The sequence below is a fragment of the Danio rerio genome, chromosome 15, assembly GCF_052040795.2.
Source record: "Danio rerio strain M-AB ecotype USA chromosome 15, GRCz13ab, whole genome shotgun sequence".
Classification (NCBI taxonomy): Eukaryota; Metazoa; Chordata; class Actinopteri; order Cypriniformes; family Danionidae; genus Danio; species Danio rerio.
In genome coordinates this window covers 26,631,354-26,659,271 of record NC_141035.1, presented here as the reverse complement: position 1 = coordinate 26,659,271, position 27,918 = coordinate 26,631,354, and the positions used below count along the sequence as shown (strand labels likewise).

General features: G+C 35.0%; 1 protein-coding gene across 20 annotated transcripts in view; it reads right to left on the bottom strand.

Annotated features, from left to right (window-relative positions):
• Positions 1–24,364, bottom strand: part of myo18ab (myosin XVIIIA b) — a 173,038-nt gene extending 148,674 nt beyond the window's left edge. For all 20 annotated transcript variants that reach the window (XM_087283058.1, XM_087283060.1, XM_087283063.1 and 17 more), the window contains exons 1-2: positions 24,285–24,364; positions 19,725–20,883 (exon numbers count right to left, since the gene is read on the bottom strand). Coding sequence is in view for 10 of the 20 variants with exons in the window: in XM_087283036.1 (XP_087139162.1) it covers positions 19,725–20,762 (1,038 nt within the window). In the remaining 10 variants the exon portion in view is untranslated. The remainder of the gene's footprint in view (positions 1–19,724; positions 20,884–24,284) is intronic.
• Positions 24,365–27,918: the final 3,554 nt, after the last annotated feature.

Here is a 27,918-nt window from a genome sequence, read left to right as displayed (position 1 = left end):
ACAGCCAATCACAGCGTTTTCACTAAGATCCTGTGCTGAGTGGGTCTGACCATGCAACACATGCAAAATGTTAATGTGATATAAAGTGGGCTTTCAATGGAGCTCTCTGTTGCTTTTTCATCCTGGACATTATGAGCAGACGGACCAAAATAAAAATAGAAATAGGGCTTTAGGGGATTTTTTTTTTATCATTACATTTTATAAATCCATATACCGTTCCAATGTTTGTGGCCAATAGGAAATTTTAAAATGTTCCTTGTGAAATCATAGTTTACAATGTTTCTTTTGTTTACTCACATTGATATTCTTTAGGTGAACAATTAATCTGTGTATGAATTAATCAAAATCTAACCATTTGCTTTCGCATGAGGGATGGTCCTTCTCCAATAAATTAAGGTTATTATGATGTTTTAAATATTTAGGAACATTTATTGATAATGCATTGACATTTGCTGCAAATGTAGAGTGCATTTTTTAAAAAGCAATGCAGAGATTATATCTCATTAGGAGGTTACAACAATTTGGTGTGAGTCAAGATATTCTAGAGAGGGTATACAAGAACTTGGTTGAAAGTGTTAAGGAATTAAGGAAAAGCAAAAACTATGTCTAGTAAAAATTGCAAGTGCAATTGTAGGTGAAGCATGAAGACAACCAAACTATATTATTCAATAAGAATTAAACAAAGTACCTTTTATTACTAAGCTATTGAACAGAATTATTGTTCCCATCCTTTAAATATAAAATTTCAGCTCTTGCCATCAAAAAGAGGTTTTGGGCAACCTCAAGTAAAGAAAAATGTGTATCAAATGTCCTTTGTGCTGACTGCCATTACAATTTTAAATACTGGGTTTTAGGTATGTATAGAGTTTTAATTAATAGAGTTTATAATGTAATTTAGGTGATGACATTGAATGTATTTGTGTTGCCTGTTTTATTGTGATATGTGTAATGTGAACGCTGATGTGGTTGTGTGGTGAAGCCAAAGATAAATTTCCACATGTGTACAATAAAGAAAGTAAAATAAAGTTTGATGGTTTCAGCTACAATATTCATAACCACGTCCTTTTTACTGTTAGTTTGCTATGGAATGACGCTTAAAAAGAAAGCTCAAAATTGCATTTCAGTTGGAAGTAGGTCTGTCACGATATCTATTTTTTGTTGTATGATATATAGCACCAAAATTCATTGCAATAAAGTATATTAGTCATTTTAAAAAGACCATTTTATGCCACTCATTTTATAATGCCAGAATGACAATATACCAGCATACTAATGCAAGTAGACTCTTCCAAAGAACACATTATATTTTTTGTTGAGAATATTTCATTTAATTATAGTAATTTAAACAATTAGGCATTGGAATCAGAATATAAAAAACACACATTATAAACAAATAAATAAATAATAATAATGATGATCAATGCTAATAAAAATGTTCAAGGTAAAAAAAAAAACTAGAAAAAAGGAAAAGATCTAGTTATCTAGTTTTCAGGCACCCATATGAAAATATACTATAGTAATTACCATATATTGACACTGACACCTCTAATACAGCAACAGAGATTAAGAGGTTGCAGCTAAAATTCGGCTAAAATGTTGCAGATATATCTAAAAAAAAAAATTGTATGTGCGATATATTATAACATATTTCTAAAAGGGTAAACTTTAAAAAAGATGATAATTTAAATATTACATTTAGTAATTTTTCTTTATTAAAGAAACAGGAAATTATCGGTGACAGGAAGTGACATCCTATGTCGTCAAATTCATAACTACACTAAATCTCCAAACGCTAAATTCTTATTGCGCAAACAAATCTCAATGCTTCATTTTGCTTTTGCGGACTTCCTGTTTTACAGTGTGGGCTGACAGTATGGGAGGGGTCTGACTGCAGCAGACCACTGTGAGACCACTTTCTCATGACATCGATGAAAGGTCCATCCTGACAGGAAGCATCGCAGCTCTAATGAGCCCGAAGTTGGGGTTGCACTGCTCGTCTTGTCTGCCCATTTCTGCTCGATCTCCTTCCTCTGGAGACTTCCTGTCTAATTGTGACCATGGAGAGCGAAAAACCAGCTGGCATAAACATTGAGAGCGTTACTTCACATGCATAAACTAAAACACACAAGAAAAATCTAACATTATAGAGGATTCTTCAAAGAATCCCACGATAATGTAATTTCTGTTATTATTGATGTAAAGTACTTCATCACCCTACATGCTCTAACAGTAACGCTACATCTACAGGGTCAATGCTGGAAGGGTCAATGCTGACAAAAATAAAAAGAGCTTGTTATGTAATCCATAACTGTTAGAACAGAATGGCATGAAGCTGAACATTCCCATAGAGTGGACTCAAGCGTAAAGATGAAAAATGTTGTTCTGGCTTCACCTCTCTCCATCTGATCCTGCTTTCTCCAGAGACCCAGTCGGGAAGTGTCATGTTTGTTCCAAAGCAAATTCCAAAAATACCAAGAATGGAACTTTAGGGAGGAGGAAACATTTCCAAGCCAGTCACAGAAACAAGCAACGAACGCAGCTCAAGTCATAATCCTTTTAAAGGGACAGCTCCCCCCAAGATCAAATCATGAACTCAAGCTCATGTCGAATATAAAACGCTTAAAGCTTCTGCAGGACACAGAAGGAACGATTTAATGTTAAACTACAGAAAGAAATTCACAGGAGTTTTGTAACAACATGAGAGCGAGCAAAATGACAGAACTGTCATTGTTTGATGAAAAGAACCATTTCGAAGCTGAACAAATCCATAGCTTTAATTAGTAATTTTCTTTAAATGTCAACTCTGGATGCCAGACCTTTAAAAACATTGACAGTAATATTTTCGGTTTAAAGTATTTAACTTAAATTTACAGAACAATTTGATTTCATGAACTGATACACGGTTAATATACCAACCCATCTAGGTACTAATATTGTCTTTATACTCTTGTTTACTGACAACTAGGGTTGGGTACCAAAACCAATCCGAATTAGGAAATGAATATTGGTGATATATGATTCAGATTCATCAACAAACATGATCACAACTTACTGCATTCATAGGGAGTCAGAATGATCGCAAACATTATTCCTCAATGAGAAACCTTGCATGTACAAATCATAGGGAAATGAGACCATTCTTAGTATGATGTAAATGCAGCAACTACACATCCTCTGATGGCAGCAAGTGGTCTAATTTTAGCTAAGCAGCTAGCTAGTTATAATAAAATCTGCGTAAACTAGAAGTTCCTTAGACTTCTATTTCAGTATGTTGATGGTCTTCCAACAGAAACTGAATATTGAGTAGGGTGCGAGAATGTCTTCTTGCTCATCATTCACTCATAGCAAACTAACAGTAAGAGAGGCGTGATTAAGAATATTGTTGCAGAAGCTGTCAAATTGACATCAACAGAGAAGCACCACCATTTTTCACCTAAAGAATACAAGCAAAATAAACATTGTCAATTTTTATTTTACATAAAATTTAAACATGTTTAAATTGTAATGGGGTATATGGGCTATGTCCAGGAATCAGAGAGTGAAATTCAATACATTTTAAGAGCTTTTTTAAGAGTCTTACTATACATTTTAAGACCTCATGACCACTAGATTTCAACCGGTAACATTGGCTACAATTTAACTTAAATATGTTTACTAAATAACTAATCCTAAACTCAACTGTTATTCATATACTGAACAAAAATGCTAATCCAGCAAGTGGCACCTAAAAGAGCATTAATAATGGCGTTGCCTTGGTTACTGCAGTAAACGAAGCAGTGTGACCTTAACTCTAGCAGGATGTTATCGATTTCATAAACTACACAGCATCCCAGTATTCACAGATTAAATTCAGGCAAACTTTAGTATACTGATTCAAATACCTTGTAACTCCTTAAAAAGTATTGAAAAATCTTAAATGTTATTTTATAAGGGCCTTAAATTCCTCTAAAATGATTTATCAACCTAGAATACTTTTCAAGACTCTGCAGATACCCTGTAAAATTCGTAAAACCATAGTATCGCTAACATTTCCACTTAGTGCCCTAAAACTTTTGCGATTAATTCAGCAAATTGTACGCAATCACCTCCTTGGCGCCTCCATGTGTTTAGCAGGATCTATAATCCACAGACTGCAGTGGCGCAGAGCAGAAACAAAGGATAATTATGTGTTTATCAATAGATTGTTATAATATCTGCATCTGTGCAGTTCTTTTTCATTTCATACAATTTAAAAGTAATGTCATTGGGATCAATAAGTTAAAGTTTACATTGCGCACACCATCAGACCACAGCTGTTTTCTGAGGTAAAAATGTATCCCTTAACACCTACAAACACATACCTTATACAATGATCATGTCACTATTTTAATTTAAAGTTCATCTTTAAATACAATACATTACAGTGCTGAGTGCATGTAGTTTTGTGAGGCATGGGATGATAACCGGTTTCAAGGTTTACTGCGGTTTGGAAAAGTCAAGGTTTTAATACTTCTAAAATGTTTTATTATATCCTTCCTGAGGTATATATAAGTTTTTTTTATGTGTTGTAAAGAAATTGGTGTTTTTGAAACTAATGTAGAGAGCAAAAATCAACGATTTATTATAATTATTTAGCATGAAAATTATGAATTTCAAATAAAATATATTGTGTTCAATGGGGGGTTTACTTAGACTTTTAAAAGATAACTTATTGTAAAGCAGTAATCACAATACCCTGGTTTTTTATCCAAGGTTATCATACCATTGGAAACTTATACTGGCCCATGCCGAGTAGATTTACCATACCGTCATGCTCTAAAAGATTAGACAACACTCCACACTCAAGTCGATGCCGTTTTACTGAATCGGAGTGATTGACAGAGATAGAAACATGAGCCGTTTTAGCATTAAGCCTAAATATAGTTTTGTAATAACTCAAATCATTAAATATTTGTAATGCCTTAGAGTAAAGGTTTTTAATGAGCTTATTTTTAAAACAATTATTAGAAATGCAAACAGGAACATTGTGCTTGTACAGTAAACAACCAGTGAGTGTGTGGGTTATCATTTTCAGCACTGCTATCGAAAAACCAAACGATACCCAACCTATCGACAACCAAAAACAGGTGTTGACAAGTCACATGATGAAGCAAAGCTCATCACAAAAAGCTTTTCCACAACATGGCAGCGTCATTCACAAAACTACTAAACACCATCATGGTAACACATTGAGTTTGTAAATTGATATTTTTAATAAAAAGTAACACATTAATGTACTAATGTGATGAACTAAAGTATTGAATAAACATTAATTTAACAAAATAGGACACAACCTCAAACCCTATTGTCCAAAACAAAACAAGAAAAAGTTGAAAATAAATGAACAATCAAATAAATGTTAGGAGTCATGCATGAAATTCTTATTGTAGGCCAAAAATAATTAATTTTTCATTTTAAAGGGAATTTTGCTTTTCAGTAAACTGTTCCTTTAACAGAGAAAAAAAAGACACAATCAAAAATACAAGCTACTGAGGAGAGCCATTATAAAACAATGCAGAAGGACTACTGTAAAGGCCACACGTCAGCTCATTCACATGAGAATAAATGCCATTTAAATCACTTTAAAGCTTATCTCAGATGACGTGACAGGCAAAGTATTGAGAGACTGGCTCTTTTTTCCCCCAGTTCCTGTGCGAGGGCTTCCTGAACACGCTCAATTACTTCCCTCATATCACACTCCTGCCTGGCACACCCAGCATTATGACACATGGCACTCTGCCCTAAAGGTCAGCAGTCAAATTATAACAGGATTACTGTTGGGGAGTAACTAACTGAAGTGTGACAAAGCACTACATCGCCCTTTTCTGACACACTGCATTATGATAGCAAATTCACAATTGAGCAGAATAGAAAGCAAACACACACCACTTAAAACACACTTAGCTTTGCAATAGCTTATGTATATTGTTCTGTGCATGTATTTTGTTTGATAAATGCAAAAAGTGAGTTTTCTTTGAGCAGGTAAAATAAAAGGTACAGTACATAAATCTAACCCACGCGAATGCAGGGAGAACATGCAAACTCGACAAACACCAACTGAGCCGAGGCTCAAACCAGCGACCTAGCAACCTCCTTACTGTGAGGCGACAGCACTACCTACTGCGCCACTGCGTCGCATCTATAGATATTTTTATACATTACAATACAAGAATTATTGTTTTGCTAAGTAAAATATCAAATTGTTTATGAAAAGTATCGTCAATGCACAGATGCACCTAGATATCGAATTGAACCAAATCGATAGCATGATAATATATCCTATTCCATGATAATATATATATATTTATATATATATATATATATATATATATATATATATATATATATATATATATATATATATATATATATATATATATATGATAATATATAGCATGATAATATATATATATATGACACAAAAATCAACTTATTTCTCAATTTTGACTTGATGTATGTACATATGTTAAGACTAGGTTTAAACTTTTTTGTTCTCGTAGACTCATGGCTGTTAGGTGATATAATCATTATTCTTGGTCTGTTTCTGGTTGTCTGTCAGCTTCTGTTGTTTGTTGGAAAGCACATTGGCCAACAAAAGTTGTAAAAAATTGTCCTATAAAAATAAAATCATTGTTGCACGCACATTAAAAAAGGTAAAATTGTAGGTAAAGCAGAATAAGAGTTATTTAAATCTAGGTTACTTTATTAATGTGATATATTTTTTTAAACCATGCTACACTTAACATTAATAAACGCTGTAAAATCAATATTGCTAGTTTATATACCTCATATCTCAAGCGTGTGGTTTTGGAGAGATGCAATAAAACATTGCAGCGGTCCAGAAAAGGCTATTGTATAACTTCAGAGATCAGAAATGTTGAAAAGATTGAGATAAAATGAGAGCCAATCAAATCAGGATAGCTTCCTGAACAGAGCTCATGGTCTTGTGGAGTAAAACAACACAGCAAGAGCCAAGAGCTACACAGCCTGCACTGCACTCAGAGGATGGGTCTCAATCATGAGTGAATGTGTTTGTGTGTCCATATCAATATAAAATACATCCAGTTCAGTCTCTAAGATAGGGATGCAATGATTATTATAGATTTTGGTTGTAGGATTATAGTCTGAGGAATAATCATGGTTTCACAAGTATTATACTTTCATTAATTTCAAAAAACTACTTACTTTACAAAAATCAAATAAAAATGAAATGTAAATGTGATTATATCTATTTATTGCTGCTTAGTAACTAAATAATACAGCACAACAGAATAATAAAAATTAACAAACAATAGTCCATTTCTCTCTTTGAACCTAACAATAAGAGAAAAAATTTTAGATTTTAAAAATAAGTAATAATTGTACACTAAAAAAATTAATTGAATTAAAAAAGAACAATGAATTATTAAATAAAATTAATACTTTTTAAAAAGTATTTGTATAAATGTAAATCTACAATATATGAGCAAAGTTATTAAATGAACTTTTGTTATTATCTGTTCATCCATACATAATCATTTCAATAATTTGTAATAATTCGTCTAACACATCTTTTGTTTAAATTGCACTGAAAGCTGCTACAGCGTGAGATATTTTCAACTGGGTGCGCCTTGAAAGCGCATACCTATATGGGATATAATGAATCTGTGCGTGGAAAAGATGCGATATGTGAACAGCCTGCTACTGCTGTCTCAGCCATGGTTAATCCAGTGTGCATGCGTATTAGCCATACTATGTGCACAGTTGGCATAATTTTTTTTAGTTGCAGCAGTTTCGTTGCATGCAACAGAAACACAGCGTTGAGACGCCATTACGATTAATTAAAAAATAATTAATTAATTTATAAATAATTTATTTATTAATTCCAAAGCACAGTTAATAGGGAAATCAGTTAATCATTGCATCCCTACTCTAAAATATGACATGGTATTGGACATACTCAAAGTAATATAAATAATGATATACATACACACGAGATTGCAGACAATGACCATTGAATTTTGCATAAAACAAAACTTAAATGCACAGCCTCTGATAGCTTATTGCGTTAGTAGAACCTTTAATGCTGAGTGCATCCACAGTGAGGCTAAAGTGCTTATAGGAACTTGTTATACTTACAGCCATTGATTTTCCCCCATAGCCCATCCATTAAAAACACAACACATGACATATACATGAACACACTAAACTGTCTCTACTCTCAAAGCAGTCGCATTTCTATGATTCTCGTGAAAAGGGTATGCAAGAAAAAAACACACAAAGAGTAAAGTCATATTATCCATGGAGTGGTAACTATCATCATTGGTTGAGGGCCAGAGTGCAGAGTTGAAGATTTCCAGCATCTAGGATTTCTGTGGTTGTTATTTTACATACACTTGCATATGAAGAGCCTAGCTTGGTAAAATTGCTCACAGACTGTTCAGAAGCAATGCCAAGGCAACAGAAGTACCAGAACCCACAGGCAGAGAAAGCGAGCGAGAGAAAAAGAAACAAAGAGAGGGAGGAGAGTGGGAACGCTTCAGCCGCGAAACAATTTCTCAAGTTAAAATGGATGTTAGCAAATCATAGAGAGGAAAAAAGTAGCCAAAGTCACCTAATTAATAACAGATGACTCCATTCAAGCACACGCTCCAAATCCCCCTCCTGTCGACATGTCTATTTTTAGCACCAGGTTAGTGATGCAGAGGTGTTTGCAAGAGTTATGAGTTATTCAGAACTGGACTGAGAATGCAGTCCTATTTAGTACGAAGTTAATTTGGTTTGAAGTAGCAAACAAGGCTGTACTGCTATTCGTTATGTGCAGAAAAAATAAATTTTTTTACTATCTAAAGTTAAAATCTTTACTATCAATATTAAATATAAGAGAGACATTTTCAAGAGCATTAGACAAACTGATGATGGGACAACAGGTAGGCCATTAGACAGACTTGCCAAATGTCTAACAGAACAATATACATATAAAAAACAAAAATCACACAGAAAGAAAGAGAAAGAACTATAGACAGACTTAACTAAAAGACTGAGGGACCAAACAACATGGAAGGACTGACAGACAAAACACAAAGATAGACAGAGAAACACACAAAAAAACTGTTTTAAATGATTCAAGACCTACAACACAATATTTCGGTGAATTTAAGACTTTTTATGAACTAAAATTTTGTTAGTTCCCCTCTGACACCCTATGCCAGACATGCACTCTCAGACACAAGAGGCTTTTAACATCTAGGGCTCAACGATATATCCTTTGAGCATTGATATCGCAATGTGTTTATGCACAATAGTCACATTGCAGGATTATATTATTTATTTGTTTATACAATAATGATGACGTTGTTTTATGCTTGTTTGTTCAATTTCTGTACATTAATACTGTTAGACTCCACAGAAAACCATAAAACCACATTTCATAAAAAAAAGACTTGATCATCCCAAATCTATGTAAATGAATAAAATCTTTCCAAATAGAGCTATTCAATTCATCTGGTGAAATTATATTCATAATGCAAAATATAATGGCATTAAAATAAAATATCACAATTTCTGATTTTTCCAATACTGTGCAGTTATATTCTACACCAAGGGTGCTCAACCCTGTTCCTGGAGATCTACCTTCCTGCAGATTTCAGCTCCAACCCTGATAAAACACACCTGCCTGTAATTAAGTGCTGTTCAGGTCCAAATAAATTAGTTCAGGTGTGTTTGATCAGGGTTGGAGCTGAACTCTGTAGGAAGGTAGATCTCCAGGAACAGGGTTGTGCAGCTCTGTTTCTACATCTTTCCTGTCTTTAACCCTGCCCCTCACAGTCACCTCACTTGCTCTATTGAGTGCATGAGTTTGAGATTGAATGTGCTAGTCTGCAGCCAGACACTATTAGGACAGAAAGACAGACAAGCCTGTCGTACACTGCAACATGTTTAAAATTCTAAATATTGTTTACCATGAGTGTACACAACATCGTAGCTTTTCCGAGACTGAATTCTTGTCCAGTGTGCAACCGACTATACAAAGGGATTGGTTGCGATTAAGTATATTCAGTAAAAATCTAATTCCCCTTTCTGCTATTCAAAGTCACATTTGAATGTAAAACTCAAAACTCACTTCAAAAAGAAGCATTTTGTTCCCTAATCCCAGAACAGTTTGGAATGGAGTCGACAACAGATTAAAGACTGGTTAAACTGCATTGTGGTCAGTTAGCACAATGAAACGCATCAAGCTAAAAAAGGCCACAATTATTCCACAAACAGTGGAACAGAGTTTTGGATAGAAAACAATCATTCACTGACATCTTTTCCACTTAAGTCTTCACGTTAAGTGGAGAAGAAGGGAAGTACAGCAGTGTGGTGCAGAATGTCCCCGGGGTGCTGTGGGCCAGTCCTGCGGCAGGGATGGAGCCAGTATGGCCCTGTGTTTTGAGTGATGAAAACTACAGTACAATCACGACATGCCACACACTGCAGCCGATGATTACAAAAGCAGACAGCAAAACTGACATTTAGGATTGCTTATTAATTGTGATGAGACATACTGTGATTAGCAAATTACAACGTATTTGAACATTGTCAGAAGTGCGTATGTGGGAAAGACTCTTTTGAGAGACTGGTACGTTAATGAAAGCATAGCTGTGGTTTTGTTGCAGCCTCCACGGTGTACTGGTAATGATGGACCTCTGAGGTTTGTTAACTGCAAAGTCATGCTTTCACATTGCCCGTAAAACAGCATGATGGCACGTTGAGGGTGGGTGTCAGAATGTTTGCATCAGTTTGTGTGTGTGTGTGTGTGTGTGTGTGTGTGTGTGTGTGTGTGTGTGTGTGTGTGTGTGTGTGTGTGTGTGTGTGTGTGTGTGTGTGTGTGTGTGTATCTGTGGGCATCTGGTGCACAGCTGTAACTCTTCGGCTGACATGGTGGAGTGCAACCTTGCTGGAGGTCAGTCAGACGTAATGAACTGCCACCCATGACGATTCCTGCACAGTCACTTCAATGCAGCAGAGTCAGCAAGCAACCTTTAGTGCTGAAGATGCTGAAATACCTGCACTAACGGCAGACTTAACTACTGTACTTCAAAAATGCTAAGAAAACAAAACGGAAAAAGGGAAACTTACAATTAGATGTAAATAGAGCTAATTTTAAAGGATTAAAGCTGAATTAGCATATTTATTCATGCATATTCCTTTGGCTTAGTCACTTATTTATCAGGGGCTGCCAAAACGGAATGAACTGCCAACTATTCAAGCATATGTTTTACGCAGCAGATCCCCTTCCACCCACAACCCATATTGGGAAACACCCATACACTCTGACATTCACACACACACACACACACACACACACACACACACACACACACACACACAAAATCGACCTTCTTGCTAAGAGGCGACAGTGCTAACCATTGAGCCACCGTGCTGCCCCATATAAATAGCATATAAATTCATTTTAAAAGTTGATTTATTTTGTTAAATTATTATTTGAGTCAGTAGGCTTTTAATGTAATAATATGTTTTAGTTGCTCCACTGTTATGGCAGCTAATTTGTAAAATTGTGCATCATTTTACACTGAAAAGATTACAAAACTATTTATTTTTTAGACTTAAATCATGTTGTAAACTAATGTAAGTTACTGTTAGCTAAAATATTCAGTAACTGAAAAAAGTCAAAAATAAACTGATTAAATTTAGTTCAGTTATCTAAAAACAACTATTAGTGTTAAATTATAATGCTTAAAATAGGTTATATAAAATAAATAGAAATTGACAAAAAAACAACAATCCACTGTAACAAAATACAATGTATAAAGCAATTAGTTACATTTCTTAAAGGGAGCACAGTAAAAAATAAATCAATCAATCAATCAAAAAAGCAGGGTTCCACACAATTGATTTACAATATCAGAACAAAATCAAATCAAGTTAATTGTTTTTTAAAAATTTAGGTTGATTGAACATAATTAAAAACCGAAACACAGTTCTTTATTTTTATTTGGAAAAATTATTTTTTTTAAGTAGTTTTACCAAATATTTTTTAAACCAGTTGCCTAAAAAAGTGACTTAGTTGACTTAACTTGAAAAAAGTTGACTTAATTTTATGAAAAGCACAAGTACAATAATTATAGATAGTTTATTTATTTATTTCTAAGGAAACAGGATTCCTCACTGTTTTATGCAAAGTCAACTAATCGCTTTAAAAGCAAATTGTTTATTCACTTCTTAAAGTCAATTGAATAAGGCAATAATATGATTGATTACATAAGTTGCTTTAATGAATGTTTTTTTCATGATGCCATTTTACATGTTATAGCACATAATTTGGTAAATTCGATTTCGTTTTAGTTCGATTATAACTTTAGTCGGATTAAGGTAACCAAAAATCTGTTTAAATGGTAAAATCTTAATCAGAGTATTGTCTTAATGGTATAAAAATTCCATTATTGGTGTCCATGTAAACATACTCACTGAGTATTTTAACAAATTTGCCTCATTGCAGGATTGCCACTGATTTTTTTTAAGCAAAAGAAAGACAATTGGATTTTGATTTAATTAAACAAAACTGCAATAAAAAAAAATGTTGTTGAAGATACTTTGGGACAACCCTAAAAATGTCTTGCTCCTTAGGAAGTCCACAGACTACACCCTGTATGATGGACTTAAATGTCCACTGCTCAATAACCAGAAAAATGTGATTCCAGGCCTAGATTTGTGTCAAAATAGACAATTCGACTAGACAGAGAGCAGCTTGAGTGCTGAAAATAGCCTATTTGTACCTGTTTGTTTCAGCAGGGTTTGTGCTGTCTCTACTCTGGCTTCCTCACAGCCATCTCAGGACATCCTGACTACACTCCTCAATGCCTAGAAGAATAGAGGACTTCCTGCATGTTCGCTGCGTTCTCTTCTAAGGAATTGGGAACAGCAGGAATAACATGGCATTCTTCGGGAACTCCAAAGACATTCTTGCAATGAAGGGGAAGTTCCTATTTGCATTCTTCAGCAAACTCGATTACAAAAGAACGTCAAAAATATTTTCACCAATTAAAATAGCGTGTATGTTATTAGGGATTGAATTACCAAGCCAAGAAAAAAAGAATAGCTCTATAAATTGGCAAAATCACTCTTGAAGTAGATGGCTATCAATAAAAAAAAATCATTCAGAATTTACATTTCTCCTAGAAACAAAGTCTAGGAGAATTGTAGTAAGAAAAATCTAGAAGTTTCCTTACTACATAAGGAAAGTACTACATAGGTCTGTAAACTATGTCCTAAAAAAATGTGAAAAGGCCAAATTTCAACAACAAACCATAAGTCATAGAAAGTAAAAAGTCCATTAAGAAGTTCTCAATGACTTTCTGCCTGACATAACATATGGTTGCTGCCTGTGGTGAACTCCCTTCACTTGACTTTTGTTTGCACAGGACATGATTGTTTCACGGTCATCTTTATTTGAATTGATGATGAAGCTTTAGCTGTTTGTTTTCCAAGACAAAGGGGCGGTGAATGGCTCCCGCTGCTGTGTGAGGCCCACAAATCAGTGCAGTACTCCAGTTATCACACAGTCAAATAACCGTTTTTAGACTTCAGCATTGAATGTGAAAATGAAAGTGGAGCTCCTGCCACTATACATCAGCGGACACTGTGTGGAAAGAGTTCACAGTTTCAAATTTCTGGAAACTCACATTTCCAACAACTTCACCTGATCAGTCCACACGAAGACTGCTGTAAAGAAGGCCCAGCAGATCATGCACTTCCTGACCCTCATGAAAAAGAGTAGTCTGAGTGAGAAGCTGCTATCCACCTTCAAACGTTCATATACTGAGAGCTTCCTTGTGTACTAAGTAAAGGCAATCCAGAGAATAATGAACACAGCACAAACAATCTTTGGCTGTTCTTTTCCTCTTTTGAAAGAGATTGCAAACACAATATACCTCTCCAGAACACTTCAAATCTCCACAGACTGCTCCATCCTAGCCACTTACACTTTGAACTATTGCCCTCAGGGAGACTTGATGGGGGTCTTAAAACAAGGACTAACAGCCTGAAAAACAGCTTCCTTCCAAAAGCTGGCTGGTCTGAATTAATCAGGACATTTTAAATAATAGTATGCATGAATATTTATTTATTAAGAACTATGAAGCAGCTGATTTTAAAATGTAATTGTATTCGCTTGGTCCAATCACAATGGACCCTTTTCACAAGACTGTTATGATGCGTTTAACAATCATTAGCATCTTAAATCCTTTAAAGTTTTTAACATTTAGATTTTTTTTAAACGTATGTATATTTATATGTATTTATATCATCATCGTTGCATCAAATTACACAAAAAAACACGAATTACTGCTTATGGGAGGTGTTTCAAATGCAGCGTCTATGAACAAGTAAATGTGACGTTGTTCCCTCTTCTGGTTACCCTTATCAGTCTCACATTATTTTTTTCCTTTTTCTGAAAGTCTTGATAACACCCAGCAATGGTCTGAAACTTAATTACTGGAGGGCCGCAGCTCTGCATAGTTTAGGTCCAACCACTTCCAACTCACACCTGCTTAATAGTCTATAGTAGTCATGAACACATTGATTTGTTGGATAAGCTGTGTTTGATTGATGTTGGAGCAAAACTGTGCTGAGACCTATGCCCCACTACTGTAAAAAATATCTGAAAAGTAACAGTATTTTGTGATTCATGTTTTTATTTTTTTTATTATTTATGCTTTGGAATCACATTATAAGACCTCAATCTTTCTTCTGACAACTTTAAACTTTGATGGAAGAAGTCCCTTTTATGAACATTTTAATAGTTTAAAGTCATTTAATGTCTGGGTTGGCGTTTTATTTTATGCTGCTTTATTTTAAACCTCGTCATAAGCTGCCATTATACATTTCTTTTACGGACTCATTTATTTATATATTATTTCTTATAGTACATTATGTTATTTCAAGCTACTAAAATCTCAATAAAAGTCACTTTGTTCAACTGTAGAGTTGAATTTTTAACATCAAAAGTTGACAGAGTAGAGATCAAGGTCCTTTTTTACAAGCCCGTCATGACACGTTTAACAGTCATAAGCATCTTTAATCCTTGAAAATTTTTTATATTTAGATTTTTTTAAATGTATGAGCACATATGCATTTATGTATGTATTAAATCATCTTTGCTTCAAATGACAAAAAATGAATTATCGTGAGTTATTGTGCAAGGCGTTTCTAATGTTGCGACTATGGGGGAGGACAGGAAATTTTACATTATTCTCTCCTCTGGCTTGTGTTATCAGTCTCACACAATTTTTTTTTGAAAGTCATTATAACATCATCTTGGAGTTTTCCTTTTATTATTAAAGCAAATAAGACTGTAAAAAAAAGTTGTTGTAATCTCCTATTCACTGCGCTCTAAGTTTTCCCAAGTATGACGACTTCCGCTAGTGAGAAACAAGGAAAAGTGAAAAGGGTCCATTTGGAAATTCACAATTGTAAACAGACGGAACACACAAAATATGGAAACTGTTAATTAACAGATATTTTTATAGTGTAGTTGAGTTTTTGCTTTATTATTTCAGCAAATAGGATTGTATAAAAATGTTTGTTCTACTCTCCCATTCACTGCGCTCTAAGTTTACCCAACTATGACGACTTCAGCTGCTGAGAAACCCTGAAATGTAAAAAGAGTCCATAAAGCTTCATTCTACATCTACTCAAAGTAAAAAACAGAAATAAATAACACAAACACCGTACTTAAACAATGACAAGCATCAGTAGAATTCAGAAGTGACGTAAACAGAAACTTCATTTCAATGGAACTGTTTTGTTAGCCAGAATAGCCACAAATAATAATGATCTCATAGGCTGATATATTTTAGTCATTATAAACAATCACTGCTATTAGTTCCACGTACTAGAGTACATCCTGTCCATCCTTATTTTAAAACGGCTCCGCAACAAAAGCACTTCAAAATGAATGCTCTCAGAGGACATATTAGATGATCCAGACAATGCCTGTAGTATTATGGCTTGCCAAAAGACAGAACAGATTATGATGGTTGTCCGAGAGACAGCGATAGACTGTGGGGCGAGAGTCAGGGAGACCCACACTGAACACTCCCACTGACCTGAGGCCATGTAATCAACCATAATGAGTGCAGCGGGAGGCTGACTAAGAACTATGCAGCAAAGCAAAGTCCCTCTTGTTTGTTGGTAAAACCCAAAATAGCACAGCAGACCCACTCTGGTATGAGATGGAGGTGCTCGCCAATGGCCAATTTGCAGAAAACACATGATGAGCCGGCCGGTTGTAATTGTTACGAGATGGTCTGTTACCAAACGGATGAGTTCGCTCAAAACTTTAAGCTAAACAAATCTTGGGTTTCCTGGAAGTGCTTAATTCACAACAAATCTGACCTAAGAATGGAAGGTAAAACTATTGCATATAGGAAAAACCCATTAGGAAGCTCTTTGCAAACATGTGGTCGCATAAACAGACACCGCTGATGATCACTTTATTTTTCTAAGCCCATTACAGCACTATAGTTCCATTAGCCTGAAGTTAGTGCTCGGGTTAAGATTTATAATGGACACAAACTGTCATCTTGAGCGCAACTTTCCTTAGGCTACACAGATCATTTATATGTAGTAATGAAGTTGATGATGAAAAAGGTGCTTTGTCTTTTAGGGCTGTCAGGCACCTGTAGGTCCTTTCAGCCTGCAGGATTACAGCTGTTCTTCACCTGCTGTAGGCCATGACGGACTACAAAAAGACCAGGGTCTGTTCAAACACGTACAAAAACACTTAGGACTCATTTAATACAGTTCATTCCAATCTTGCTGTTGTGGTTAACACATTGTAAAAGTAATTTTCTAAGCCGGAGATGTTTCTTATCTAAAGCATTAATATACTGATTTCTTTTTTGCAAACACAACCGAATGGTTCTATTTAGATGTGAATTGATTTAATAATGTACTTTTTAATTAGAATAGCACTTTGAGCATGTATATACAGTTCAAGTCAGAATTATTACACCCCCTAAATTATAAGCCCCCCTGTTAATTTTTCCCCAATTTCTGTTTAACAGAGAGATTTTTTAACACATCTCTAAACATAATAGTTTTAATAACTCATTTCTAATAACTGATTTATTTTATCTTGGCCATGATGACAGTAAATAATATTTGACTAGATATTTTTAAGACACTTCTACACAGCTTAAAGTAACATTTAAAGGCTTAACTAGGTTAATTAGGTTAACTAGGCACGTAAGGGTAATTAGGCAAGTTATTGTGTATTGATGGTTTGATGTAGACTATCAAAAATATATATACAGCTTAAAGGGGCAAATAATTTTGACCTTAAATGTTTTTTAAAAAATTAAAAACTGCTTTTATTGTAGCAGAAATAAAACAAATAAGACTTTCTCCAGAAGAAAAAAAAATATTATCAGACATACTGTGAAAATGTCCTTGCTCTATTAAACATCATTTGGAAAATATTAAAAAAAAAAAAAAAAGAGAAAAGAAAATTCAAAGGAAGGCTAATAATTCTGACTTCAACTGTATATGTATATATGTCAAAGTAGTTTACTGACATTAGTGTGATGGCATTAAAACCAGTTACAAAGTTCTAAGGAAGATGATGTAATCACTTGTACCTTAGTTGTTACTGTCAAGAAAAAAATGTCAAAAATAAACCTTTAAAATTCAGAGCCTTGTAGGCTGTGCTCAAACATGTAGCTCAGTTGTACTTCAGGTAACCCGTGTTTGAGTCCTGGTCTCATCCCGCTCTCTATGGCACTTCACTTCTTGTCAGATTCTATACTGTTTTCAATGACAGCAACATGCCAAATCAGTGGTGTAGACAGAAATGTTATAAAATTAGACAAATGTGGAAACGAAAAGCATTAAATACATTACTCTGTGTTAACAGCATTTGGTGCTAAAGTGTGAATGTAGCGATATGTACAGTAGACGGAAATCCGTTATGTGTGCAAATAGCCGATCCGCTTACTTTAAAACAGGTTTAACAAGTTTCATGTGACAAAATGACTAATATCATTTATATTATATACAGGATTGGATTTAATTCAATTGTATAGGGCCATGCTGGGGTATGCAGCAAGTACAGAACAAGAACAAATTTACAAAGGAATAAAATGCTTAAACTATGAAGATTACCTATTAAAATAATTTTAACTAGATATGCTATTTACATTTAAATGACCCAAAAATTTAGAACAATAACGGTATAATATGTTAATTACATAATTCTTTTATTTATAAATTAAACTTTTAATAGTGGCCGTCCGTTATAAAATTATAACAAAATTAAATCAAATAAACATTAAATACTGAATTACATTTTGTAATTGAGCGATATTTCGAGAGATGAGATGTTCTTTAATATCAAACAAAGCCCAAAGCTCCATGTGAATTATTACAGTTGAGGCTACAAAGTTTTGGTAATTCATGAACTTAAAACACCGCTGAATAAAAGTATAGATTTTTAGGATTTAAGAATTGATAATGGTTTATCAAAATGAGAAATTTATATTCGTTTATGTAGCACAAGTACATACCCCAATACATTACCCCTAACCTCATTTCACATTTAATTAATAATTATTTAAATAATAATTTAAGTGCAAATACTTTAATGAGTTTAGTTTAGAGGTTAGCATTTCTAGCTCAAATAACCCTCAGGAGTTTTCTAAAGAGCCGTCCAAATGATCATGAACTTCCAATTGATAAAATTCTGCTTTAACCCAAAGAAATAGCAGTTGGAAAGAAAACCACCAACAATTTCTCTTACATAATTCAAATGAACTTTGATTAAGGCCATGGTTTCGAATCTTACTTGTGTCACCCCTCTCTTCTATGCACTCAAGTTTCACAGAGGTGTCATCAATCAACTTCAGAAGGTCTCCTAACCACGTTACTTAAAAGTGTTTACCAAGCAAATAAACATTGCTGCTGAATCCTAGGAATGCAATGAGCTGCTATCAAGGAGTCTTACATAATGCCCTCAGCAGTTATTGTAGGAGGAAGCTTTGCAGTCGTCCCAGAATCAACATGTGCAACTTGGCAGGACAGCACACTACATTGGATCCAGCCCAGTAGTGGCACACATGCTGAATAATAAGGACGCAACCTCCACCCATTTAATGAGTGCCATTCTTATCTATCAACCAACAAGGAAGCAGTGCATAACATGACAGATAAGTTTCAATGGTTTCACTCTGTCAAGGAAACACTAAAGAGATTTTGATTTGAAGAGATTCATCACTCATTCATCACACTCCTTTCACACAAGTAAGTGTGCCTGGACAATGTCTTTCTCTTAGTACCGACAGCAAGTGCAATTTATAGCATACCAACACTGTGATATTGCATGTGAAGTTTCTATAGGCAAAATGTCTGAATTCGCTGCCCAACTCTTGCACAACAACCTGAAGAAAAACACAAACAAAACCATTTCACAGCCTGTCATTAAAGTCATCACTTGTGGAAAGCTGGAGGGGGAAAAAAATTCTGTTAGACACATTGTGACAGATGTTCGTCCTAGAAAGGAGTCTGCTTCCTGTTGCACAAGAGCATGTTCATCTTAAATGATGTGCTTGTACTCGCGAAAAGAGCCAGTTGGCTCCACATGTGTAAGAGCTGGGCAGGCTTGTGGGGAGTTGCCTGGAAAGCCTGTGATCATGAACGAGAAAAGAAAAGAGAAAGTATGGACTTACGTCAAATGCTTCCCGCCGCAGCCCTTCAGTGTTTCTCAGCCAGCATCGGCTCAGCTCGCTTAACTCCAGGATAGGCTGAACTTTAAGGCGAACTGTGTCGCCTGACTGCCGAATCATCTCCACAATCTCATCCCTGTTCTTGTTCTCCACATTTCGCCCATTGATCTCCACCAACCTATCTCCGGGAACCAAACCAAGAGCCAAATCTTTGGTGCCAGCACCTGGCTCCGCAAAGTGGACCACACGTCGATACACTGCTCCATCTGTGCCGCGGTCCAACATTGTGGTGCGCCGCAGAGAGAATCCGAAATCTCCAGTGTTCCGCCTTTGGAGAACCAACTCCCGAACTTCAGGCGTCTGCGGTGGCACGACAGCAGGCAAGCGGAGATCTGCAGGAAAGGTCTTATCCACAATCTCAGGAATCTGCAACTTTTTCCTAGGAGGAGGCTGCTGCGGCTGCTGCTGAAGCTGAAGCTGAAGACTTGGCTTACGCTGGGGATCAAAGATCTTGGATTCCACCTGAGGAGACGGGGCAGCCGAGTTCTGTCCAGAAGGGGTTGAACCTTCAGACTGACTTTCATCTTTATTCCTCTGAGAAAAAGAGAAGCGCTTCATGATGGAACCCATTTGCGAGTTCTGCATGGCAAGAGAGCCAAACCTCGCTGCCCTCTCCTTAACAGAGCTCCTGTGGCCATCTTGGCTGTAATCACCCTTCAGATCATCGCTGGAACTGGCTGCGCTGAGCTGGTCTGCATCCAAAACCATGCTGCTTCGGTTGCTGAGACCATCCGACTCTATGTCAGTCAGGTTGAGCTCAGTGCTGCTGGCAACTTTAATAGGTATCGGGTTTGAGATCTCCAACTTGTTCCGGGAGTCCCGCTTGGAGCTCCGGTTGAGGTTGAAGAAGCCCCGTCTCATACTCATCTCATCAAGGCTTCGGAGCTCAGCTGCAGACATCCGTTCCCTCCGGTCCCTCTTGTCCTTTTTCTCCTTCCTAACTCCATCCTTCTCCTTGTCTTTTTTCATCAAGTTGAACATACTGTCCCCAGAAGTAGTCTACGTTCCACTAGAGAAGCTCCAATGTTTTCACAAGTTAGAGATTTTTCCATACAGAGACGGAGGGGTTTCTGTACGTCCAGAATGGATTATTAATGGCTCCCTGGAGAGGGAAAAAAATATCACACCATCAACAATTGTAGCACTATTTCATTTTTCTTTGCACTATGAAGAACTGAACTGCAATTGAACACTGCACTGAAACACGCAAGTGCTTTGTGTAAAGGTAAAGCTGTATTATGTAACTGAAATCACAGAGTGGCCCTCAAACAAGAAAGAACCTCCTGCAGCAATGGTTTGATAATATGGATCAGAACAGCAGCAAAATGTACCGTTCTTACTGTAATGAAGACACTGTGCTATTATTATTTCACTATAAGGATTTGAAAGAAGTTTAAGACATTAAGGGGGTGCAATGAATGCCACGGGCCTCGAACATTCCTATTTTCCCACCAGCGGGAGACTTCATCATCCAAACAAGTTCCATTAACAAGGGGCCAAATTCTTCCCCATAATACAGGAAGGCAATTCAGGCAATTCCTCCCCATAAAAGGCATGACGCAGGCTTAACGTAACATGATACTACCTATTACTACCTAGCTACTATACTAGTTCTACTACTAATTATAATTTTTTATTTGACATTACAATACAGAAGCCAGCAAAAATACTAGTTAACCCAAACTAATATAAATCAAGGGACTAGCATTTCATATGATAATTAATATTACTTTTTAAAAGGCATTAGCACAATAAATATAAGGGCAAATGATAATAATAATAATAATAATAATAATATGATTAGGCATGGGGCGATAACCAGTTTCAAGGTTCACCGTGGTTTGGAAAAGTCAAGGTTTTAAAACAGCAAATATTTTCTGTTATACCGTTCCAAAGGTTTATGTAAATTTCTTTAATTTTTTTTTTTTTATGTGTTGAAAATAAATCTGTTTTCTTGAAACCAATTAAGAGAAGTCAATGATTTATTTTAATTATTTAGCCCGACATGTTTACTTTTTTTAAATATTATAAATGTTTCCTAAAATAAAATATATTGTGTTCAATGGGGTAAAAAAGTAGTTTTTTTACTCATACATTTAAAAAGAACTTATTTCAGAGCAGTAATCATAATACCATGATATCGTGGTATTTTTATCCAAGGTTATCATACCGTCTGAAATTTATACCGGCCCATGCCTAAATAGAATGTCATTTTAAATCACTGAAGACATCAGTTGGCTCAATTTTAAGCCAAATGAGTTATTCTTATATTCATTTGAATGTCTTTTTAATAGCACAAAATATATATATATATTTTTTTTTTAACAAGCTCAACTGGCACAAACTACAAAAGTTAAAGATTATGGTTTTCATTTACGTCATTCATTCATTCTTTCATTCATTCATTTTCTTTTCGGCTTAGTCCCTTTATTAATCAGGTGATGCCACAGCGGAATGAACCGACAGCTTATCCAGCATATGTTTTTCGCAGCAGATGCCTTTCCAGCTGCAACTCATCACTGGGAAACATCCCTACACACTCATTCACACATAAACTACGGACAATTTAGCCTACCCAATTCACCTATACCACATGTCTTTGGACTTGTGGGGGAAACCGAAGCACCTGCAGGAAACCCACACATACAAGGAGAACATGCAAACTGCACTCAGAAATGCCAACTGACCAAGCCGAGGCTCGAACCAGCGATCTTCTTGCTGTGAGGTGAACGTGCTACCCACTGCGCCACCGTGCAGCCCCGGTTTTAATTTACATAAATTTTAAACTGTTTATAAATTATGTAAGATATTTATTTCAGAGACAGCAACATAAAAATGATTCAAACATAATTTTAATACATTGTTTTGGAGCTCAAGAGATGTTATTATTCTTGTGAATTGTTAAAACGAAATGTACGATTCATATTTTTGGTTAGTTTTGTCTAGAACTCTTATGTAATGTAACAACTAAAATGACTTTTTTTTTACTAATAGGGATATTTCTGGTCACTATACTTTTAAACGCTAACATTTACACCAACTCCTTGGCTATATTTGTAACTATTACAACTAGGGTTGCACAATATTGGAAAAATCTGACATTATTAAATTTTGTTTTTCTGCAGTATATCCTGCGATATGAATATCATTTCACCCGAAAATAAAGAAATCATTCATTAGGATTGATTGGTGAGATTTTTCAAGGTTGTAAATCATGTAAAAAAATTAACAAATTGCAAGTGAAAAATAAATACAATAGAACAACAAAAAGAGTTAAATAAGCGATGATTGACTGATTGATTGATTGATTGATTGATTGATTGATTGATTGATTGATTGATTGATTGATTGATTGATTTTCTGAAGAGTCAAACAGTATTCATGTACTGAAGTTGAATAATGAAATGTAAAATCACACTGTATAGACTTCACTGTATTAATTCAGTTAAATATTTTCTCATTAAAGTTACAAATGTAATTTTGTGTGTGTGTGTGTGTGAATATTTTAAACACTCTTGAAATGCCTTGCAAATGAAAAACTTTAACTCTGTTATGTTTATACTTTGCAATGCAAATCTCAAATGTTGTGGTGATCAACTCTAATCCCAAATCACCATTGCATATCCTGCGATGTGACTATTGTGGACACACACATTGCGATATAAATGCTAAAACGATATACTGTGAGGACAATATTTTTGATGTTCATAAAAAACATAAATAAAATAACAGAAATGTTGGAATATTGTAAAGAAAATTACTCAAAAATTACATTTTTAGTCTGACAGTCTCTGGACTTTTGCTTATCAATTTCTGTAAGTAGCTAAATCATTTGTTCCATTACCATTGATAACAGATCAGCAGACTCCATATGCACTTGACCACTGACATTGAAGTAAAGTGTGCACTGTCCTCTTTCTTTCACATGTATAACGCTACAATATATTAAAGCATTCTGTTATAATGTAGGCACTAAAGCTGCGGTTTGCTCCAATGTAACATTGACGCATTAAAGGCCAGACAGATAAAAAGCCAGACGAGAGATACATGAAAGGGAAACACGTGAGAACAAGAAACATTATATAAATTTGCCCGGTCAGTCAACCGGAGCAGCGACAGAGACTCGTCAGTCATTTGAAGCAGCAAAGCCAAACGCTAATGCTCAAGAACAGCCGCTAAGCCCTTAAATTAGCTGGACACCGACTAAAACTCTTCAACACAGACCACCAGAGTACGCGTATTTCTGCATGAAGCTACCAAAGCCGTAAACCCGTACGAGGAGTGAATGTAGATATTGTCCGGCTACAGTTAGCAGGTCGGTTAGCATGTGTAAAGTGGCTGATAAGGGTCCTTTCTTCGCCTCTATATCCAGCAGCGGACTGCTGTTGATCCCATGCTCACATCCCTGACATGAGATTCTACCTCCTGAAAATAACTGTATGTTATGTTGTTTAAGGAATTGAAATATACATAGATGAATACATAAAAGTCAGCTGGACTCACCGTTGTGAGATATCCAGTTTTTGTCAGGGAACGGGACTGTTTCTGTTCGCTGTATCCTCTAGATGGGCGCAGCTGAACGTGAGCGGGCGAGCACTGTTGTAAATATATAGTGATAAAGGCGGTAGGTTGGCCTCATGCTGCTTATTGTTCAGTTAGAAGAAACGGTGACCCCTGCTGGCTGCCATAAACAACTACAGATGTAGGGGCATGGTCAATGGAATACTACAGTATTAATATATATATATATATATATATATATATATATATATATATATATATATATATATATATATATATATATATATATATATATATATATATATATATATATAATTTTTATAATATAATTATAATATAATTTTGGTGGTGGTGGTGGTCAGCAGTCAGGTAACTCATTTCAGAATAGGTCCAGGGACATATAAAGCTGGCACTGACTATTATTATTATTATTATTATTATTATTATTACTATTTATTAATAAAACGAGAATACAAATATTTTTTATAAAAAATAAAATAAAAATTTGGTTTTGCTTTGGCAGATAACTAAAATAAGGTAAAGTTAAACCATTTTTGAAAGACATTCGTCCATTCATTTTCTTTTCGGCTTAATCCCTTTATTAATCTGGGGTTGCCACAGCGGAACGAACCGCCAACTAATCCAGCACATGTTTTACACAGCGGATGCCCTTCCAACTGCAACCCATTACTGGGAAACACCCATACACACTCATTCACACACATACACTACAATTTAGCTTACCCAATTCACCTATATCATATGTCTTTGGACTTGTGGGGGTAACTGGGTCTGGATGCAGACCTGGTACAGTGCAATCTGAGATGCATCCAATGCTTTTTAATGCGCTCACCCAATACCTGTCACAGTGATGTCACTCCATTGAGTGCATTGTGTCTGACATTGCATCACTGAGTGATGCAATCTCAGCTTGCATCATAAAGGCTGCATCCAGATACTATTGGAAACTGGAGCATCTGGAGCAAAACCACGCGAACACAGGGAGAACATGCAAACTCCACACAGAAATGCCAACTGACCACGACTTGAACCAGCGACCTTCTTGCAGTGAGGTGATTGTGCTACCTACTGCACCACCATGCTGCCCTTTTAAAAGACAATTACAAACTATTTTAAAATAAAGTGAATAATCAAAACTAAAATTGTACAAAATGCAATGAAGTTGTGGGCACCCTTTATCAATGTGTATAAGAGTGTAATGAGATCCGAAAATTTTGGAAAGAGATTCTTATCATGATTGGAAAATTATTTGAAGAAAATGTACATTTAGTTCCCAAATTATGTTTATTTCATATACACTAAACCTGGATCTGAACACAAGCAAACGCAACTTGTCCATTTTAATTTGCTCTAAGCGAAGCGTGTTATTGCTTTTAATTGGAAAAAAACTCAAAGGCCATCCTGTGTCCAGTGAATTAAAGAAATGACTAGCAATCCCTCTCTGGAGAAGCTGACATACACTATTGAAGGAAAATTACAAGATTTTTATAAAATATGGATCCCCTTTCAACACTTTTTTGAAACAAGTGGATCAGGCATTTTTGATGTTTGAGCTTTTAAACCCTTGTTGGTGTCTTTTTGTGTTGTTCAGATGTCCTACATTTCAACAACAATTAACACGTTTGTTTAACAGGTAACACTGGAAAGCTGTGAAATACAAGATACAAAAATGCACTGAAGATTGTTATTATAATTTTTTTATTATGTTATTTTTTATGATCATAAATTACATTAGTTTTTATTGTGTTATTATTACTGTTATTATGACAACGCAGTGATGCAGTAGGTAGTGCTGTTGCCTCACAGCAATAAGGTCGCTGGTTTGAGCCTCAGCTGAGTCAGTTGGCTTTTCTCTGTGGAGTTTACATGTTCTCTCTGTGTTCACATGGGTTTCCTTCGGGTGCTCCAGTTTCCCCCACATTCCAAAGACTTGCGGTACAGGTGAATTTGTGTAGGCTAAATTGTCCGTAGTGAATGAGTGTGTATGGATGTTTCCCATTTGTGTTGCAGCTGGAAGGGTGTGAAACATCTGCTAGATAAGTTGGCAGTTCATTCCGCTGTGGTGACCCCAGATTCGTGGGGGGACTAAGCCGAGAAGAAAATGAATGAATGAATATTACTGTTATTGTTAGAATTTATATAATTTATTTACATATTTATTTATTGTCTATTCACTTTTTTGTCTTTATTCATTTTATTTATTTAATTTTTTATGCTTTTTGTTCTGTAGTTAAAACAAAACCCAATAAATATATTTTGGGGGGGAAATGACAAAAGCACTTAACAAAAACAAATAAAATTAAAAAGTAAAATATGGCATCATGGTGCTCACAGCGATTCGAGTTTGATTCCCAACTTAAAGTCCTTTGCCGACCCTTTCCCTCTCTCTGCTCCAAATACTTTTCTGTCTGTAACCTCCACTGTCCTATCCAAATTAAAGGTAAAAAAAAAACTAAAAGAAAAAAATGTACAATACATTATTACTACATTATTATTCAAATATTATTAATATATTTAATATTTATAATATTAACTATTTTTTGTTTGATTTGTTTTATGCAGATTTTTGATATATAATAAACAATTACTAAATGCAATCTAAGTAGTATTAAAAAATTATATATATTTCTATGTTTAATTTTTAGAATCTGATTAAACAATGCAGTAATAAGTAATTTAATCATTTCCTACACTGTATATTTATTTTTTTATATAAATTTATATGAATAATTGCAATATTATATACAGTAAAATATCAAAGGTATTGTTGGTTTGAACTTGACCGAGATCTTGTGCTCATGGTGTTCATAATTAGATTAAACACTGATTAAACATTTTGCCTGCCTTTTCGCTTAAGCAATTATACATATGAAAACCAATATACACCACAGTAATTAGTTGAAATAAACTTCTGAGAATTAATATTTTTTATTTAAAAAAATTACTTAAACATTAAGTGACGCATTTTAAAAATAAATTGGGAAAGACATTTGAAAGTGATTCTGGTCATTTAAAATACTTCCAAATATTCAAATGATATATTTTGTCCTTTTGAGGCGCTGTGTGTTTGATCATAAATTAGTCATACAGTACTCTGTGGTCTGCTTTATATTTATTTATATCAATGATTAGCTAATAACCTTTTTAATTATTTATTCATTGTAACGTTAAAACCTTTTTAAGTAGTACATTTAAAGATAACTAAGAAATTATCATTACGCATTAATGAAAAATATTACTGTACTTAGATTAACCATGCATACTATCCATATGGCACTAAGGAATGCATAAAAAGTAATGGTACAATATATAATTTAAACGAATGGTATCCATTCATTTAATCTGAAATGGGGGCTTAGACAAAATATTTTTATGTTACAGCATCTGAGATTTTAACACAATGTATTTTAAAGATGCTGAAAAAAATGTATTTTACTAGTTGTGGCCAGCAGGCGATGCCCGTGAGAAACTTTCAATTCATTTAGGGAAAACATACATTCTGCATCTCCTTCTATTCTATTCTATTCTATTCTATTCTATTCTATTCTATTCTATTCTATTCTATTCTATTCTACTATTAAGCATAATTATATTG